Genomic DNA, 19,939 nt, shown 5'->3' on the forward strand with positions numbered 1-19,939 from the left:
GATCCCACATGCCATGGAGCAACTAAGCCCATGCGCCACAACTACTGAGCCTGCACTCTAGAGCCCGCGAGCCACAACTACAGACGCCCGCGCACCTAGAGAGCCCGTGCTCTGCAACAAGAGAAGCCACTGCAATGAGAAGCCCACGCACTATAATGAAGAGTAGCCCCCACTCACTGCAACTGGAGAAAGCCGGCTCGCAGCAACAAAGACCCAATGCAGCCAAAAATAACAAATAAATAAATAAATAAATTTAATAAAAAAGTAAAAAATAATAAAACAAAACACTCTGCTTTTTCCTATTAGGGAAGAATGTAAATATCTAAGTCACACCACTAATTACCTGCTTTTTAGCTTCTCACCTTTCCTTTTTGACCATTTCCCCAAACTTCTCCCTCTGTCTTTGTGTTTCTTAACAAGAGTGGGTATCCCAGCCACCTGGGATTTTTTCTTTGTCTTTTTGCTCTCTAAAGTACACATGGGTAGGCCTGGTCTCAGTCTTGTAAATCAGATCAACTCTTCTGTCCAGTAATGGGAGATTGACCAAGGTGGGCTGATATTAGGCACAGGTTCCACTGTTTGTATGTCCTGTGCAGCCTGGTTATCATCATGCTCTGATAAGGCCAAAATTTAGTTTCTTCGTACGTTAAATAGCTGTATTTTGTTTTTGTGGTTGTAAATCTCAAGATTCCACTAGTCAAGAGGACAATAAAGAGATCAAGGTTTTCTTTTTTTTTTTTTTTTAAGTGTGGATAATTAAATACAAAATATTTCCTATTACTGGGACTACTTATTGGTTCTATAATATTTATAAACTCTAGTTTTTAAAGGAGTGTGAATAAACTCAGGTTTTTTTATTTGTTTGCTTATTTATTTATTTGGCTGCGTCGAGTCTTAGTTGCGGCACACAGGATCTTCCTTGAGGCACTCGGGATCTTTCGTTGTGACGTGTGGGCTCTTCATTGTGGTGCACGGCCTTCTCTCTAGTTGTGCTGTGCGGGTTTTCTCTCTCTAGTTCTGGCACGCAGGCTCCAGAGTGCGTGGGCTCTGTAGTTTGCAGCATGTGGGCTGTCTTGTTGAGGCGCATGGGCTTAGTTCTAAGCCCTGCAGTATGTGAGATCTTAGTTCCCTGACCAGGGATCGAACCCACGTCCCCTGCATTGGAAAGCGGATTCTTTATCACTGGACCACCAAAGAAGTACCCTAAACTCAGGTTTTTTAAAAGTTACTATTTATTTCAGTCTCATCTTATTTAACAAGCCTTTTTGAACTGTTCACGTACACTCCTTTCTCTGTCCCCCAGAGTAGCTCATGTGATTTTAACACCTGTGTTGGGGAGTTGTGGGAAGGGAGAGGTTGTTGTAATTAAGTTCCCAGTGAATGTATTTCTTAAATTTTTGTAATCATAGACCTTACCTGTTTTGAGTAGAGAAGGCCTTTCTTAAATTTTAAACTCTTTTTTTTTTTTTTTTTCCTTTGGATGAAGAGAAGTTTTTATTTTTTATAAAATCTTAAAACTTTAGAATATTCATTTAAATAAGACTTTAAGGGGGAGGGATAAATTGGGAGATTGGGATTGACATATACAAACTACTATGTATAAAATAGGTAACTAATAAGAACCTACTGTAGAGCATAGGGAACTGTACTCAGTACTCTGAAATGGACTGTATGGGAAAAGAATCTAAAAAAAGAGTGGATATATGTGTATGTATAACTGATTCACTTTGCCATACACCTGAAAGTAACACAACATTGTAAATCAACTCTACTCCAGTAAAAAAAAAGACTTTGAAGTTTGAACTGCTTATGAACATGAGAATTGGAAACAACTTTATCTTTGAGGGTGTTTTGTAGTAGTCTCCTTTGAACAGCAACAATACTAGCTAACATTTCTTATTATTACTGTGTGTTTCTAGGGGTAACTGTCCGCATTTCCTTTTAGGCAGGAAGCTATGTTCGTGATGATGCAGTTCCCAACTTGATCCAGTTAATAACCAATAGCGTGGAGATGCATGCCTATACTGTCCAGCGCTTGTACAAAGCAATTCTTGGTGATTATTCTCAGGTAAGTACTTTCACTTTTAGGGGGAAATGGCCCTTTATTTTCCTGATATGCTGTTACTACTGTCACTCTAGAGGTGCCTCAGTTTTGACCCTTATGGTTACATGACCTGTGAATTGTATTAATCCTTTAAAGGACTGAAATCTTTGACAAACGGTGACTTTCTTTTGACAGCAACCTTTGGTGCAAGTAGCTGCCTGGTGTATAGGTGAATATGGAGATCTTCTTGTGTCTGGCCAATGTGAAGAGGAAGAACCTATTCAGGTACTCTTTGTCACTCTTGGTTAAGGAGGGGGAAAAACAATGTTTTTGGTTTTAAGAGAGTAGTGTTTAATGAGTTGAGATTGATTCCTTGAAAACCTTTTAAAGAAGCAATTCCAGAATTACATTGGAAAACCTGCTGATTTTTGAGTTGGAACTTACTGGGCCATTGTGAGATATTAAAACTGCCTTTAGGACCTACTCCCTATCCCATCAGACTGACTTACATTGTTTCTCTTACTCTCTGGCTGATAAGAAGAAATGAGATTGTATCCATGTTTCCATTTGCTCATTAAAGGACTGGATTTCAGAGAAGTTGTGGCAATAACACTTTAACTCTGTGTATCTTTTTCCTTTCTTCCTCTCCTTCTGCCTCTGAAAGTCATAAAATGCCTCTCAGCCCCCAATGGGTATTTTCCATCCTTTTTACCTTCCTCCTACATGCTTCTGGTTGGTGGGTTAAGTTGTACAGTTACCCTGGCAAAGCACAGATTGTGTTAGAAGCTTTGGTAATGATGGCAGGATTGTCTTTCTGGTGGCATCCTGTGACTTAATATCAGATGTAGATATTTACAGTTAAAATTCATCTTACATTGTCTTTTTTTTTTTTTCTGCACAGGTAACAGAGGATGAAGTGTTGGATATTTTAGAAAGTGTCCTAATCTCTAATATGTCCACCTCTGTGACACGAGGTTATGCCCTCACTGCCATTATGAAGCTTTCTACTCGATTCACCTGTACTGTAAAGTGAGTATGGAGAGAAAGTAGGGTGAACATGTTGTTTTGTAATTTTTAAAAACTTCATTATGGAAAAATTCAAGCAAAAGCAAAAGTAGAATAGTAAAATCAATTGTATATACCTATATTCCTCAATAACAATCATCATTTCATGGTTAATCCTTATTTTATCTATACTTTGCTCCCTGTCATCCCCCTATCCCACCATTGCTTATTTTGGAGGTAAAAAGTAATGTTTTAAAATCAGGTTTCTGATGCCTGTTTTCTCTTTTATTTTTTATTTATTTCTTTATTTATTGGGTGTGTTGGGTCTTTGTTTCTGTGCGAGGGCTTTCTCTAGTTGCGGCGAGCGGGGGCCACTCTTCATCACGGTGCGCAGGCCTCTCACCGTTGCGGCCTCTCTTGTTGCGGAGCACAGGCTCCATACGCGCAGGCTCAGTAGTTGTGGCTCACGGGCCTAGTTGCTCCGCGGCATGTGGGATCTTCCCACACCAGGGCTCGAACCCGTGTCCCCTGCATTGGCAGGCAGATTATCAACCATTGCACCACCAGGGAAGCCCCTGTTTTCTCTTTTAAAATAGCGAAGTTATTTTCCCATATTAGTGTTCTGGTTTATTATAATATTTTGAGATGTCTGAATAGGAAGAAAATTGTGAAGGTTTTGGTGTTTAACTCTTTAAAATTTTGCTTTTTTTTTTTTTTACTATTTTGACTAAAAGTCAATTCTTGGGATCAGTCTCCCAGCCAAGCATATTTAAACTTAGTTCTCTTAGACCTTCTGCTTTAATTTTTAATGTTAAGCCTTGTGAAGAATGGTATTTTTTACTATTTAAATTGTGAAGTAGAAGAATTTTGTGTCAGGTAATGACCTTTTGTTGAAAGAAGTCTGATGCCATGACCCATTTGTTGATAAAAGCTTATTTTAAAGTTATTAAAGAAGAGAATGAACACTATACATTTATTCTTTTGTAGCAAATTAATAATTGGTACTTTTGTCTAGCAAATTTTAGGGTATGAGATATTTAACAGACAAAATCTAGCATTACAACTAGAATAAGTATGATGGTAATAAGTATGATGGTCTTGAGCTATATGTCAGATATATAAAGGAAAACATAAAGGGAAAGTGTTTTGTTTTTGAAAAGTTATGTACATTAAGAAAAGAGCATTTCAAAATTTTAACCAGAAACCTCTGTTTCAAACATTATTCTCTCTGCTTGTTTATGAACTTTCTTTTGGGTATTTGAATTTGTTTGTCATTTTATCCCAAAGCCGAATTAAGAAAGTGGTTTCCATCTATGGAAGCAGCATTGATGTGGAGCTCCAGCAGAGGGCAGTAGAATATAATGCACTTTTTAAGAAATATGACCATATGAGGTAAGTAAAAGAAAGTAAACAATGCATGTGCCTCTTAGCATCTCAAACAAATTGTCATGATAAACCCGTAAAGGAGATTCATCCCTCGTGCTTTGTTAGCCAGACTTCACAACTCTGTTTAGTTCTAACTGCTTGGCCCCTTGTGTTTTGTCCATCTTCTATTCTGCCTAGCCTCTAAAGAAATAAGTGAACTATGTTCCTTTAGTCCCCTTCTCACCTTTCTTTTGGTAGAGAAAGTTTGCTTCATTTTCCATTTTATTTGGTGAAGAAGTGGGAGTTGTTTTTTTCTCAAGAGAATCTCATGCAGATATCATTACTATTAACATTTTGGTGTGCAGTGTCTTCTGTTATGCAGTATCTTTTTTCCCTCTTCTGTTATGCAGTATCTTCTTGATTGGAAACTGCTAATACGTACTTATTTGCCTTTCTTTCATTCCAATTTCTCTATCACTGGGAATTCCCAGTCTCTCAGGATTTAGAGGGACAGTTTGTCCATTCATTGTTTCTTGCCTGCCCTTAATCCAGCCAGGAATTTAGGTCATGTATTCTTGTAATCCAGCTTCTATTTCAGTGTCTGTGTTGGGATGTGAGGAGGGGAGATGTCTCTACCTGTTTGGCTTCAATATAGTTACAGTGATTGTTTTGGGTAGGGAAGCTAAGTTAACTGCCTAGAATTTAACCACTTCAGATTCTTTCAGGTCTGCCCTGCTTGAGAGAATGCCTGTCATGGAAAAAGTGACCACAAATGGCCCTACTGAGATTGTGCAGACAAATGGAGAGACAGAACCAGCTCCTCTAGAGACCAAGCCACCACCCTCTGGGCCACAGCCCACCAGCCAGGTAGCTTTTCCCTTGCTTATCTGGGGATCCTCATGATCTTATAGTTCCTTAGAACCTATCTCTTAGCTGATTCCCTTCAGCGTTCCTGGATTGATTGATGGTTCGCTTCCTTATTTTTAAGTGTTGAAAGGGCTTTGTATCAGATACAGATTAGGCAATGACTAATGAATAAGATTTTATTTCCTTGTTTAGGCCAATGATTTATTGGATTTATTGGGAGGAAATGACATAACACCTGTTATTCCAACTGCACCTACAAGCAAACCAGCTTCTGCTGGTGGAGAACTTCTTGATTTGCTGGGAGACATCAACCTTACAGGTGAGGCCAGAGTAGAGTTATTTCATGCTTGGTTAGGGATAAGGGCCTTAGGGAAAAACTACACTGAACATAGCCTTTCTATCTAGCACATGAAACAGTTGAAGATGGGAGAGGCTAAGTGAAAAGCAAGAGTCTTCACAACATCTGGGATATGTTGTGATATTAATACTCTAGAGATAATTAATAGGGATTCCTTAAAGTCTAATTTTTAATTTTTTGGAGAATAAATTACTCATAGCATTTTAAGATAGAAAGGACTGTCTCAGGTTAGAAAAGAAATACATCCCAAGGAATATATTACTTTTTCTAGGTTTCTTTCCACTCATGGTTAGTTTCTAAGAACTGTGGCCGTTTGTAGAGAGTGGAGAGATGTCAACCTGTTTTCCTCCTTCCCTCTCTCTCCCTCTCTCTCTCCTTGGTATTAAAGCAACGGAAGGAGAAAGTCATCCATGGTTATAATATTCAAACATAACTTTTCATTTGGGAATATCTTTTCTTATCTTTATTTATATGTAGTAGACATTTGTAATTAATGTGTTCAGAGATATTGTGAACACAAGAGTTCAAGAGAGTCCAAGAGGGCTTCCCTGGTGGCGCAGTGGTTAAGAATCCGCCTGCCAATGCAGGGGACATGGGTTCGAGCCCTGGTCCGGGAAGATCCCACGTGCTGCAGAGCAGCTAAGCCCGTGTGCCACAACTACTGAGCCTGCGCTCTAGAGCCTGCGAGCTACAACTATTGAGGCCCGCATGCCTAGAGACCATGCTCCACAACAAGAGAAGCCACCGCAATGAGAAGCCTGCGCACCGTAACAAAGAGTAGCCCCCACTCACCGCAACTAGAAAAAGCCCGCGTGCAGCAACAAAGACCCAGCACAGCCAAAAATAAATAAATTAAATAAATAAATTTAAAAAAAAAAAAGAAAGAGTCCAAGAATATCACTGTAGCATATAATTTCTATCTTAAGTGACTTCTTTAAAAGTACAGTGGAGAGTTACAGCATACATGACCTTAACGTAAAAAACAGCCATAGGATAAAGATGTTGAATGCTCATCTAGACTGGCTATCACAAGCTAAATGATTTTTTTCCTAACATAGAAGCCTCCCAGAGCTTATGGTTTATATTTGTCTTAACAACATTTCAAAATGTTACTTGTCATGTACTTAGAGCCATTTACAAATAGTCAGTTTCAAATCTTGAGGTGCCAAAGCTATCCTAGATATATGGAACAACAAAAACAATCCCATGTTTAAAACATAGTGTACGGGGAATTCCCTGGCAGTCCAGTGGTTAGGACTATGCGCTTTCACTGCTTAGGGCCTGGGTTCAGTCCCTGGTCAGGGAACTAGGATCCTGCGAGCTGTGCGGCATGGCCAAAACAAGCAAACAAACCGTGGTGTATAGATGATATGCTTTATTTATTAACATAATAGCATTTCCATGTTAGTACATAATCTTGCCAATTATAATTTTAAATGGTTGTCTTATATTTCATTAAGAAATTTGAACCATTATTTATTCATTTCCTTACTATTGGGCATTTTGTTTATTTCCAGATTTTTCTTATCATAACTGATGCCTCAACAAATATCGTTATTACATAAATTTGTCCAAATTTATTTTGGGTTTACATTCTTAGGCTAAGTTAAGTTAGGCTTAATCTGTCTGAATCTGTTTAAAGTAAGAAGGATAAATACTTAACATCATAGGGTATTGTGAGGAATAGTGACTTAGTACATGCATGACACATAGTAGGCACTTGGTAAATGTTATTTATTGTTTCCTCAATGTATATGGCCATGAGTTTCACTGTATAGTCATAAATATTATAATCTTTTTTAAAAAGCCCTAACAGTTGAAAGATTGATGCTATCATTTTGTTAATTTTTATTTTTTCAATCAAGGGAATGTTTCATGTTTATCCATATGTGCATTATACATGAATTTCCTTTTCGTACATTCCTTTTGTATCCTTTAACTCATTTATCATGGGGACTTAATGTTTTGTTTTTGTTCTGACTTTCTTGTTTTTCTAGTGTTAAATGAAAAAGTAAAATGATAAAATGTTAAGTCTAGATTTTCCTTTCCTTATTCATAATGAGTTTAAACACGTTTTCCCATTTTTTTTATTTTTAAGTAAAAAAATTTTGAGTTCTAGATTCTTTAAGCCATCATTACAGTCATATCGTAATGCACAGTAATTTAAATCAGTAGAAAGTAGGAAATAAATTTAGTGTGAGCTTTTAGAGGAACTGGAGCAGTGAGTTTCTGTTGTTTCTCAAAACTACCTATTGTACCATTGCAGGAGAAAAAAAGCTAAAATTTGAGGGACTTAGGGACTCATATGTTGCCTATGTGTCTTGGGTAGCCTATGATTTTCCATGGGAACACGTTTCTAAAATTGTTTTGAAAATGGAAATTATGGGAAAATTACTACATTAGAGTTATAAAAACTAGGATAACTATATGAATATTTGTTTATGTTCTTCATTGGTAATCTGCTTGACTGCACATCCTGTGGTGTTTATTTGTTTTAGCTCCTTGTGCTTTGCTTAGCCATATGTATGTCTACCTTCCTTGCGAATTTTTAGTATGTGATTTTTTTGGGTATTATTTTTTTAAGCTAATTCAGCCTTATTTCATTTTGTGAACTTTTTAAATGGTGTAATTTCAGTTAATTTTATAAGTAGTTTGAAATCTATTTAAGCATAAAATGCATTCTCTTCCTTTTGCTGAATTTTCTTATGCCTCTTCTTAGAATCTTGGTTTCTGTCAGTTCATGGTCATGTTCTATCCCTGGCCCTCCTTAACTTGTTCTTATTTGGAAGGATCAAATAAGTATGATAATCTGATGATTTCTTTCCCCCACTCCACACCACCTCGCCCAGTGTGTGTGTGTGTGTGTGTGTTAAAATTAATAAATGCCTTGATCTACTTAGCTTGTAAAATAAAATGTTACTAAGAGAGTTGACATTCCCTGTGTACTGCCCCCTTATCTCCTTCCCTCTTGATCCCAGAGGTAACTACTATCTATTCTAAAATAGTGTTAGCTTTGGTGTTTACCATTCATGTGTATTTCTAGAATGATAGAGTGTGTAGTATTGTTTTGCCATTTTTTGCCTTTTTAGAACTGCTTTCCAACTGCATGTGTACTTTTATACCTTGCTTTTTTTGCTAAACATTGTATTTGTGAATAATCCATGTTAAGAGCATTTCTAGTGCATTCACATTTTTACTGCTGTATATGTGTAGTATTTTATTTTGTCAGTGTACCACAATTTACTTACCCATTATTTTGATGATGGACATTTTGTTTCCAGAATTTCATTGTTAGAAATTATCTTGCTGTGCACACTTTTTGTAACATGTCTCCCTGTGTAAATATGCAAGAATTAATCAAAGCATTCCTTCTTTTGTGAAATGCTTGTTCATTTCTCTTACCACTTTTAAATTAGGTTATCTTTTTTCCTTATTGATTTGTAAAAGATAATTATAGTTCTGGGTACTCATCCATTTGTTATTTTGTAGCATACATTTTCTTCTGCCTTTGGTCTATTTTTTTATGGTATTTTTTAATGAACAGAAGTTATTCATTTTAAAGTATTTGAATTTTTAGTTATTTTTATGGTTTATGATTTTTGCATCTTGTTTAAGGCATCCTTCCCTTAATTTGAGATCCTGATAATTTTCTTCCATATTTTCTTGGTGAGATTTGTCGTTCTGGCTAAGGTTGACCTAGCTTTGGGATGTTTCATTTAGGTGCTCCAGCTGCTTCTCCTGCCCCTGCCTCAGTCCCACAGATATCCCAGCCCCCCTTCTTGCTGGATGGGCTTTCATCACAGCCTCTCTTCAATGACATTGCTACAGGTACGATCACTGGTGTTATCATCATTAGAGCAATGAGAGGTAGTTGTTGAAGAAAGGAAGTAATTATTTTGCAAGCATTAGGCTGACTACAATTAGACTGATCTCCCTGTGCTTTCCCAGGCATCCCCTCCATCACAGCATACAGTAAGAATGGCTTGAAGATAGAATTCACCTTTGAACGGTCAAACACCAACCCCAGTGTCACAGTGATAACGATACAGGCCTCCAACAGCACAGAGCTGGACATGACGGACTTTGTTTTCCAGGCTGCAGTACCAAAGGTACTATAATTGTCTTCTTGGCCTTTTTCCTTGAATTAAAAATTGGTTGATTATTTTTTATGTATTTGGTAAGGGATATATTTTAATGTTCAGAGTTTAAACTAAATTTGCAGATTTAACTCTAACAGTAATGTAACTATTATGGTTCATTAAAGTATGTCATTTTTTTTTTTAACTAAGCATGTCATTTTTAATGAATACTTTCTGCTTAGTCAAAAATATTCTTACAGTTAGTATTGTAGGATAGGAAGGGCAGCCTAATAGCGACAGAGCAGAATTCTACAAGGTGATTCATTAATGCTCAGGCCACTGAGGATAGATTGGGGTTCAGTAGTACAGTGGTAAAGACCTAAAAAACACAAATTTAACGTGGAATTAAAGTTCAATCAAGATGAGAGACTTCATGTATTTGATATTCTCTTCTAGTCACTGGATCAGAATTAAAAGTTTTTGCCTCTTGATAATGTGAGAGAAACATTCCTCCTTCATTAACATCTAGTTTACTATTGATGCAATGACTGCTTGTTTTTGTAAATTGAAGTTTTGTTTATACCAAATCTTAGTTTAAGGAGTGTTCATGTTCATCATTGAATAATGAAAAGTTTTGAAAAAGGAAAATGTAGAATGAGGAGTGGGCAAAATTTTTCTGTAAAAGATGAGATAGTAAGTATTTTAGGCTATATGCTGTCATAGTGCCAAAACTGTCATGGGCAATATATAAAGGTGGTGGCTCTGTTCCAATAAAACACTTGCAGAAAGAGGTGTCAGTTCATTCTTGGCCCATGGACCATATTTTACCAACCCCTGGGATAGATTAGGCTAATCTGATCTTTTCAGTGACATGTGAAGTATGACATTCAGACAACACAGTTTTGGAAATTGAAGACCTTTTACTTGTGGTTACTGCTGACTTTGCAACCTTCTTTACTTGGATTTTTAGGAGTCAGAGTAATGTAGGTGTTTTAGAAGCAGTAGAGTTAGTGGTTTCAATACTAGTTGTATGACATTAAGCAGGTTACTTAATCTCTATGCCTCAGTTTCTTCATTTGTAAAGGGGGTGTGTCATCATGATATCTACTTCATAGGGTTCCTTTGAGGAATAAATGAGTTTTATGTGCCAGGTACTGTTTTAAGCACTTTTCATATGTTTGGTATTCAGTAAATGTTAGCTGCTACAACTTAGAGTTTTATACTTATTATTTTACGCTGCTGTTCTAGCAACGTACCTCTCTGCTTTAAAGTATGGCCTTCTTCTTGGTGTTGTACTATACAATGCCTATTTGCATATCATGATGTATCTTGAACTTCAAAACATTGTATTTCGTAGATTCTACTAATACTATTTTTACTTTTTGTTATTTCTGAAATTGAGGTACATTTTAAAATTGATACCCTTGTCATAGTTTCATTGGCAGCCTATTTTCTTTCTCAGTGGTATATAAAATAATGGTGTGAATTACACTTGATGCCATCTAACGTTTAATGAAATAAATGTAAATAAATGAATGATATTTTAGCTTACATAATTTATCTTGACAGTAGACTTATGAATAAGTCCCAAAGTAATAAACCTGTGCATTGAGATTAAATTTCTGCTCTTGTAATTTTTGGCCTTAGAGAAGACCTAGACCCACGAACCTCCTTCCCTCCTTTCTTCCTTCCATCCCTCTCTTTCTCTCCCCTTTGCCCTTCTCTCTTTTCTCTCCCTCCATCCCCTTCTTTCTCTCTCCCCCTCTTCTCTTCTTTCTCTTTCTCTCTCTCATTCTTCTCTCTCTCTAATATTTTAGGAGACTAAACTTTCTGGAAAAATTTTTTTAATCCTAGTCTGTAAAATAGCTACATACATACTATATTGTGCTAACTGTGACTTACCTATCTTGCTCATAGCACTTTTATCTCTCTTCCCTGTAAACAAACAAACAGAATCCACCAGCACTCAATAAATTATGGTGTTTGGCTTTTCCAGGTCTTTTGCTGTATGGGTTAGTTCTGCACATAATTTTTCTGTTAGGGCTTTGTGTCCCCAATGTAGAGATCCTGATGTGTTCCAAATACGTATTAACAAGCTGGCTTTTTTCAGCTTTTCCTTCACCTCTGTCCTGTAGGCGTAACCCTTGACACATTCCAGATTATATAGACTTTAGAAAACAAGGGTTCAAGTCTCTGATCCCAACCGTCCAAATACACAAGTTTGAAGGCGTGTAGTTGGTGACTAGTGTGCTGGTTTACTATTTTTAGAAAGCTTTTCATTTCTTTCTAGTTTTTTTTAACCACAGGCACCCGTTTTCTTTGTTGCTGTTGTTTTTTTTGTTGTTTTTGCGGTACGCGGGCCTTTCACTGTTGTGGCCTCTCCCGTTGCGGAGCACAGGCTCCGGACGCACAGGCTCAGCGGCCATGGCTCACAGGCCCAGCCGCTCCGTGGCATGTGGGATCCTCCCGGACCGGGGCACGAACCCGCGTACCCTGCATTGGCAGGCGGACTCTCAACCACTGCGCCACCAGGGAAGCCCTTATTTTGTTTTTTTACGTACATAGTTGATCAGTTACTATTAAGTGAGGTTGCCAGAACAAGAATTGGTTACTTTTTGAAAAGTGGTAGGCTAAAGTTGCTTCTACCAGGAAGGAAATAGTAGCTCATTGCTAGAAACAATGGCGTTGTATAAATGCCATGAAATGATAGCCCACATGCTGTGAATTGCTGATATCTGAAAAACAAATAGAATTTAGTGGTAGGTAAATCTGGTAATTGAACCATCATCTGCATGTCTGACTGTATTTGTTGACATCTCTGACATAGTGTTAAGTGTATTTTTCTGAAGAGTGCCCTTTGTTCCCCCCAGACATTCCAGCTGCAGCTTCTGTCTCCTAGCAGCAGCATCGTCCCAGCATTTAATACGGGGACCATCACACAAGTCATTAAAGTTCTGAACCCACAGAAGGTGAGTAGCACATTTGAAGACATTATCTAAGCAGGCTGTAAGCATGTTCCCTGGAATAAAATTTCCTTTGTTTCTCAAAGGTTTTTCTGACTCACAGCAGAAAAGAAATCTTTTAAAATGTCTGGTGTAACCTCCTTGTTCTTTTGTAGATAATAAGTGAAGCCCAGACACACAAAATGGTTTAGTGGCATCTTATTAAAATGCACACTTAGAGGACTTCCCCACGGTCCAGTGGTTAAGACTTCACCTTCCAATGCAGGGGGTGTGGGTTTGATTCCTGGTCGGGGCGCTAAGATCCCACATGCCTCATGGCCAAAAAACCAAAACGTAAAACAGAAGCAATATTATAACAAATTCAATAAAGACTTTTAAAATGGTCCACATCAAAAAAAAAATCTTTAAAGTGCACATTTAAAGATTTCTCTATTTAGAGGCTTAAAAGTCTAGTTTTTTGCATGGGGAGGGGGACAAAGCAACCAGTGTATCTGAATGTAGAGCATAAGATGAGTACGTTTACCTCATTTTTCTAGAAAATTGGATACAAGGGTTGAATCTTTGAGAAAAGCACTTAGCAAATGTTACTGTGAAAATGCTCCTGAGTGGTTCTGTCCTGTTAATGTGGTTCTAGGATTGAAGCCAACAGTGAGTTCTGGCGATGCATTTTCTCTACTTGACTGCATGATGTTGGCTAATAGCTAGAGTACTAGGTGGTTTTTGTTGTTGTTTTTTGCCTGTGTTTCATTTTTAAGAGAGTTCTGCTTTAAAATAATATGTGTTTTCTAAGATTAAAAGTCTATTTGTAGACTGTACAGAGTCTAAGGATTTTATTTCAGTGTGTAATTTTTCATTCTCTTTTCTTCTCACAGCAACAGCTGCGAATGCGGATCAAGCTCACATATAATCACAAGGGCTCAGCAATGCAAGATCTAGCAGAGGTGAACAACTTTCCCCCTCAGTCCTGGCAATGAGGGTCCAGCACCATTCTCATTCTTATCCCACTCAATCAAAGGAACTCTGGGAAGGAGATTATGATCGCTGCAAGTCCCCCCCAACTGTACCATGGGCATGAGGAGCTGAAGAGAACTGTTGAGGAGGATTTTCCTAAAGTTATTGCTGACCTTGAAGCGTTGTTAAAGACTAATCTCCTCTCCTCCACTGTTGAGGCCGGCTGCTTCTGGAGGCTACTTTGCACTCTTCCTCCTCCTCTCCTTTTTCTGCACTTCTCCACCCCTCCTACATTTACAGCCAGAATCAACATTCCCTGAGCCCCTGAGGAAATAAGCAGCTGGTCTGGAGGAGAGGACTGGAATTCATGGCAAGAAAGACACTCACTCTGTCTCTGCAGCAAAGAGTTGCCCCTTCTTTTTACTGTGTTTCTCTGTGGACTGGGCGAGGTGGGGTATTTACTCCTCACTAGCTGGGTTACCATCTTCAGGCGCTTTTTACATCTGGCATTGAGAACGGAAATGTAACAGTGGACATGAGGGAGCCCTGCCTTTTTCTACTGGTTCCCCCAATGTTTGAAAGAGGCATTAAGCTCCTGGTAGCCTTTTCTGTGCATTGCTGTATACACACAGACACACACATGTATGTATGTTTGTTACCAAGAACTGGTCAGACCTTGAAAGGTTATTTGTAAACACTGGACAGATGCAGTTAAAAGAGCTTTTGTTTAGATTTGGCATGAAGGATATGGTGCTCTATTTGTAATAGAAACTTCAAAGGCTCTTCCAGCCCCCCTTTCTCTGCATTCTCTAGCTGTAGTCATGAGTACTGTCCATGATTTTCAAAATTGATTCCCCTTAAAGTGCAAAGTGGACGATTTACAAAAGATACATTAATAGTTATTAATGCCCCTATTCCCACTACAAATTTTAAAGTTTCTCCTAAACCCATAACTTGCCTGAACTATGGTAAATGGGTGGAAAGAGGAGTTTGCCACTTTTAAAGTACAGGCTCCTTAACAAAAGCACCTTTGCCCACAGGAAGAGTGAGTATCTGATTCACTCTAGAGCATATTGGAGTCATCTTCTCCATTACTCCAAATCTCCCTTTTTATTTCCTGAGCCTGGCTTGGACCTTGGCATTCCGTTTGAATTCCTTCTTCTAACTGGAACATTTGTGTTGTATCTGTAACACTGGCACTGAAATAAAGACCACGCAGTTAAAGAAATCTTTCCTATATCGTACTTTATGGTGTTGGAATGAAGCCTTGTAGCTTCCTTGCCCCCTATGTCAGAGGAAGTCTTATGGACACCATAGGGTAGGAATATCTTTTCCTGAGTGTGAGAAGTTGGTCTCTCAAGAGAGGCCAATCTTATGAGTATCTGCATCAAAGACTTGAGATCTGGAGCTTTTTAAACTAGTGAGAGTGCCGAGTGCTTTTAGAAAGGACCCTCATGTTATCAAACCTTAACATTGAGTTGCTGGCATGAGGTAAGGTGACTCTCCTGTGGCACGTGTTGAATGTACTGTGTACGTTCAGGTGCACAGGTGCCATGTCTGATGTACTAAAGAAAAGGAAAAGTCAGGCCCACCTTGCTCTTAAAATATTTGCAATCATTACTGTATTGAGTACAGTATAAGGACCACTTTGGCTTTGGTCTTAAAACTGGATACAGATATCCATTTTTTCCCCCTCCATTTCTCCAAGCCTTTACTTAAAATCTTCAGTGTCTTGTCAAATCTAGCTCTGTATCAGATGCTAGATTATTCCTAACATTTGACAAACTGGAGTTGAACTAAAGGCTCCAAAGGGGGAACTTTCTGGTCTTATTTTAGTATTTAAGAGCAAGATTTGCTAAAACCTATTCTACTGGGTAAACGGTTGACTGAGTCAAGAACAGGATATTACCTTGTGCGTAGTTTTCAGTAAAGTAAGTGTGGTCTAGCGTGTGTTTCAAACAGCTGCTCTGCCTGTGCGATGAAAAATAGTCTTTAAAGGTTTCTTTGCAGACTGATTTCATTGGATGGATACTTAATGCTGTGAAACGTGATAGGATTGACATAATATTGGTGGATTTCTTGAATAGAATTTGTCTAACATTCCTCTTGTGGTTGAGGCTTTATTTTCTCTCTCACGTTTATGGTTAACCAGCTCAAGTTTCTTTCGTTGAACTGATTTGAATCTCAGAAATATGCTGAAGATCATGCTATGAGACAGTGCTAGCTAATGGGGCTGGAAAGGGTCTACTCTCAGAACAAAGTGTCTCCTTGGGTGAATGTAGTTTTGAGGTAGAGTTATGTGATCATCCATAGCTTTGTCTAGACAGAGTAAAAATCATGGCCTTAACACAAAGGGTGCTGTGTAGAATATGAAATGATTCCAGAGTGAACCTGAGCACCGTATTGAAGGACTAGCGGCCAGGTAACTAACTGCCTAGGATACTGATGGTTGTGAAGACTGTTTCAAACGATTGGATCTTTGAAAGCTTCAGCGTGCCTTAGTTTCTAGGATCAGAATTCGTTCTCCTCTCATTTGGCCGTGCTGCTAAAGGAGAAATCTCTTAATTTCTATGAATACTTGCACATTTCAGTTATTTCTTTCCCTAGTATAACCATTCACGGGGGAGCAAATTTGTTTAGATTTACAACTTCAGAGCCATTGTGAGGAAAGGGTGATTTCCATGGCTGTTTTCATAACTCCAGGGTGATAAGCAGTGAGCCTAAACACACTTACTTGGACAATTTCACATGCACTTTTACCTCATTTTTTCCCCTCTTCCAGAGTAGTTTTTATTCTGTACTCCCTCCCCACCCCCACAGTAATCCTAAAGGAGAATTCGTCTAAGTAATCTCAGAAAACTGTAGGAAGGGTGCTCTACCCGAGAAGCTTCTCCCACTATGCTCCGGTGCTGTTACTTCGAGGTAATTTGGACAGCCATGGAATGTTTCATGCTTTGTATAGTGATTATCTGTTCATTTTAAGGTCTTTCTAATTTAAAGAAACATTCCTCAGTGTAACATTTGGCAGGGGATTCTTCCCTCTTGTTAGGTTAAAGATGTGCTTCGTACCCCTTGTTTGTCCCATTTATATAAGAAAGCTGTCCAGCACTAACCGTTTGAGTATTTCCGTCTACTATATAACATGCTTTCCATTTTTATGTTGTTCTGAGAGGTTGGAAATTAGGGGATACTGTTTTCAAGGTTCAACTTCATTATCTTCTGCATTGGAAAATATTTGGGCTATGAGACCTAGGGGAAGGAAAATTTGAATGCGTATGTTTTTTTCTAGTGAATGTGTATTACCCACATTGTCCTAGAGAGTGAGCTAGAGAGCAGAAAGTGAATACTCAGGAGCTTTGTGGTTGGTGGAGAGGTGGTACCTGTCTGTGCACTCAGGAGTTTGGGAATGGGGAGAATCACTGAAAAGAGACGTGCTCAGAAAGTCCTGAAGTTTAAAACGCTTTGACCAGCTCTGGCTCAGGAGGGTGGGCCTGCTTGTAGAACTGGAAGTGAATAACTCTTTTTCAAGCAATAGCAGTGAGTGGGTCCCATCTACAGGGTTCCAGGACCTGGAACATTCAAACAGAAGAAAAGGCTGAAGCAGCTTGCACAGTTGCTTCTTGAACTTCCACGAGGCTCTTTCTGACTTCAAGATGGAACATTGGAGTTTTGTTTTTGTTTTTGTTTTTGGAACCTGCTGTTGCGCTTTGTGTGTTTTGTTTTTGTTTTCTCTTTGGGGGCCTCATGGGAAAGAGCTTCTGAACTCTTTCCTTTGTGAACTCCCACTGTGTCCCTGTATAGTCCCTTTTCTTTCATAATGTTGTAAGTTACATTTTCATTAAGCCCCATCACATCTTCTTTACTGTAAAAATATTAAAAGGCTGTTTCCAAGTGGGACGGCTAATGAAGTTCTAATTATTGCAGACATATTTTTGAGATGTAAAAAAAATTTAAAATTAAATGATAAGTCTTAGAGGCGAGTGAGGAATAAAATGGATGTAAACATTTACATGGGATGCATTAGAATTCTGCTGTGTATTGTCTTTTGGTTGAAACAAATTATGAACAGTGACTAATAAAAAGTCAATACTCAATGATTTAAATTTTGCTTCCTCACTTCTTACAAGTGGATTAGAGAAGCCTTTGATGAGTTCTTATTCCAGAGCTTTGAGCTAAACTTACTGACCTGTTAATGTTCCTTTTACACAGAAATCTCACCAAGAGAGGAACTTGAACAAATTTTTAAAAACTTGAAGTTACAGACAGTGAAAAGTGCAATTGGAAATTTTAACTAGTGATTGTTTCCATGCTGGTATTGTCCACATGGGTGAATTCTCAAACAAGGCAAAGAAATCACGTCAAGATGAATTGTATGTTAGAGGTGGTCATGAGCTTTTAGTTTAAAGCGTCTGTTTGTGACTTGTTCAAGTTTATCTGTGACTAGGAAGAGGAAGGCTTGATCAGCCAAATGAATTCTGTTTCATGATCTATTTTATATGAACTCTACCATAGAAGTGAGAGTGGTTGAAAGTTGGGAGCTTATGTGTTCTAGTACTCAGATGATCCCTGATAGTCCCTTATTGAGAAGAGGGAGAGTGTGATAGTTAGTCCCCTAACTGAGAAGTGGAAGGAAGTAGGCCTTGGCAATTATCTAGTTTATGCAGAAGTGCCCTTTGGTGCTGTTTGATAAGTGACATTTCTAGAATCTTTTCTTATATGTGGCTTAGTTAAAATTCATCTTTGTTTCTAATATTAAATTTACTTGACACCTTCATCTCCATGTAACGAGATGAAACTATAAAAGCTGCAGTAGAACACGTTAGCCAGTAATAGACTCCAGACATTTACTTAATACAGTGAATAGTGTTCACATTTGAACTTCCATCCAGAAGGACCAAATTAATTTTTATCACTTTTTTAAAGTATTTTTCATGCTATTTCCTTCCCTAGTTCAGTTGTCCCTATATTCAACAATACAAAAATGTTCAAGGAAAAAAAAATCCTTCAAACCTGGAAGCCAGGTAAATACAGCCTGTTTATTTGAAACTAAAATAAGGAATATCTAAATCTGCTCAATCTGTGGTAGAAATAACAAAGGATTTAGTCCTAAAGATGACTTGTGATCATCAAAGGAGCGGGAACTAGCTATAAAGAAGCAAATGTAGTAAGCTCTTATGGCTCCTCTACCAAAATCTTGCAGACGTGAACTCTCCTTCTCCAGACCTTCTTTCCATTTTGTAGTGAAGATTAGGAAGAGCTCCTGGGATAAAGTATGTGTGTGTGTCCCTCCCCAAACCCTTCCAGGTGGAAAGAAAGAGGTATGCACAGCTGCTTACAGGAAGGATACAGAGAGGAGGGAGTCTAATGACTTCTCTCTCTGTCCCTTGGCTTGTTTCAAACTGATTTTTGTAATGATGAACCTGCAGTGAGGGCAGATGGATATTTGCACAAAAAATCCCAGAGGAATTTATTTTTAGGGTTAGTCTGAGCTGTTTACCATTTCTAGAAATTGTAGTTACATAACCCTTGGCATACATAATGCACACTGCCTTGAACTGGGGGAGAACATGAATATGTGACCTTTGAAACAGTATAAAATGTTAATGGCAATACATGACCTGAAAAGAAAACTCAGAATCAACTGGTTGTCACCACTTAACTGAATTGGGTCTTAAACCATGAAGACCTTTAAAGAGAGCTGCGTCATAAATTATCCCCTGCAACACCTGGGCTTCCCCAGCATGAACTCAAATACTGGTCATGTGACAGGATCCTTCCCCTTCAGATGATAAACTAATAAAGAGCTTCTGCTCATGAGATCTGGAAAAGGTAATGTGTAGTACCTCAGGAAACAGGCTTTTAGAAGCACTTAATTCTGAACCACATTTTCATTCTTTTCTCTGCCTGTCTGCCCTTGGTCAAGTCCACTTGTCTCCATATTGGTGCTTATCCCTTACATACCAGTGTTCTTGCTTTAAGAAGTTACCCAATAAGCACTGAAATGGGAATCCAACTACTTTGAGTAGCTTTCTTGAAAGTAATTTCAGGGTAGAAGGAAAACCCAGGAGGTAGAAAACTTAAAGAGTTTTTTTCCCTTTACACCAGACTCACAGAGACATCATTTTAAATTCACTAAAATGAGACAAAGAAATGAAGATGACTGGAGATTGGAATTTTGGTATATACAAAGTAACTCATGAGAGGGGAGAAAGTAGTGACCAAACTTTCACAGAAGAAATAATTTGTACAGAGTCAGAATCTTTGCAACAGTCAAATTTTGTCTTGGAATTTAAAATATCTTTAAATG

The 19,939-nt window shown here is 38.2% G+C and overlaps 1 protein-coding gene across 2 annotated transcripts in view; it reads left to right on the plus strand.

Moving 5' to 3' along the window:
• AP1G1 (adaptor related protein complex 1 subunit gamma 1) overlaps positions 1 to 17,735 on the plus strand; it is an 82,269-nt gene extending 64,534 nt beyond the window's left edge. For both annotated transcript variants that reach the window (XM_007115820.2, XM_055078807.1), the window contains exons 14-23: positions 1,946 to 2,068; positions 2,240 to 2,329; positions 2,946 to 3,073; positions 4,337 to 4,441; positions 5,140 to 5,281; positions 5,474 to 5,600; positions 9,360 to 9,467; positions 9,588 to 9,748; positions 12,589 to 12,687; positions 13,554 to 17,735. In XM_007115820.2, the coding sequence (XP_007115882.1) occupies positions 1,946 to 2,068; positions 2,240 to 2,329; positions 2,946 to 3,073; positions 4,337 to 4,441; positions 5,140 to 5,281; positions 5,474 to 5,600; positions 9,360 to 9,467; positions 9,588 to 9,748; positions 12,589 to 12,687; positions 13,554 to 13,655 (1,185 nt within the window). In that variant the 3' untranslated portion in view covers positions 13,656 to 17,735. The remainder of the gene's footprint in view (positions 1 to 1,945; positions 2,069 to 2,239; positions 2,330 to 2,945; positions 3,074 to 4,336; positions 4,442 to 5,139; positions 5,282 to 5,473; positions 5,601 to 9,359; positions 9,468 to 9,587; positions 9,749 to 12,588; positions 12,688 to 13,553) is intronic.
• The last annotated feature ends 2,204 nt before the right edge of the window (positions 17,736 to 19,939 follow it).

Source organism: Physeter macrocephalus, chromosome 17, assembly GCF_002837175.3.
Source record: "Physeter macrocephalus isolate SW-GA chromosome 17, ASM283717v5, whole genome shotgun sequence".
NCBI classification, from domain to species: domain Eukaryota; kingdom Metazoa; phylum Chordata; class Mammalia; order Artiodactyla; family Physeteridae; genus Physeter; species Physeter macrocephalus.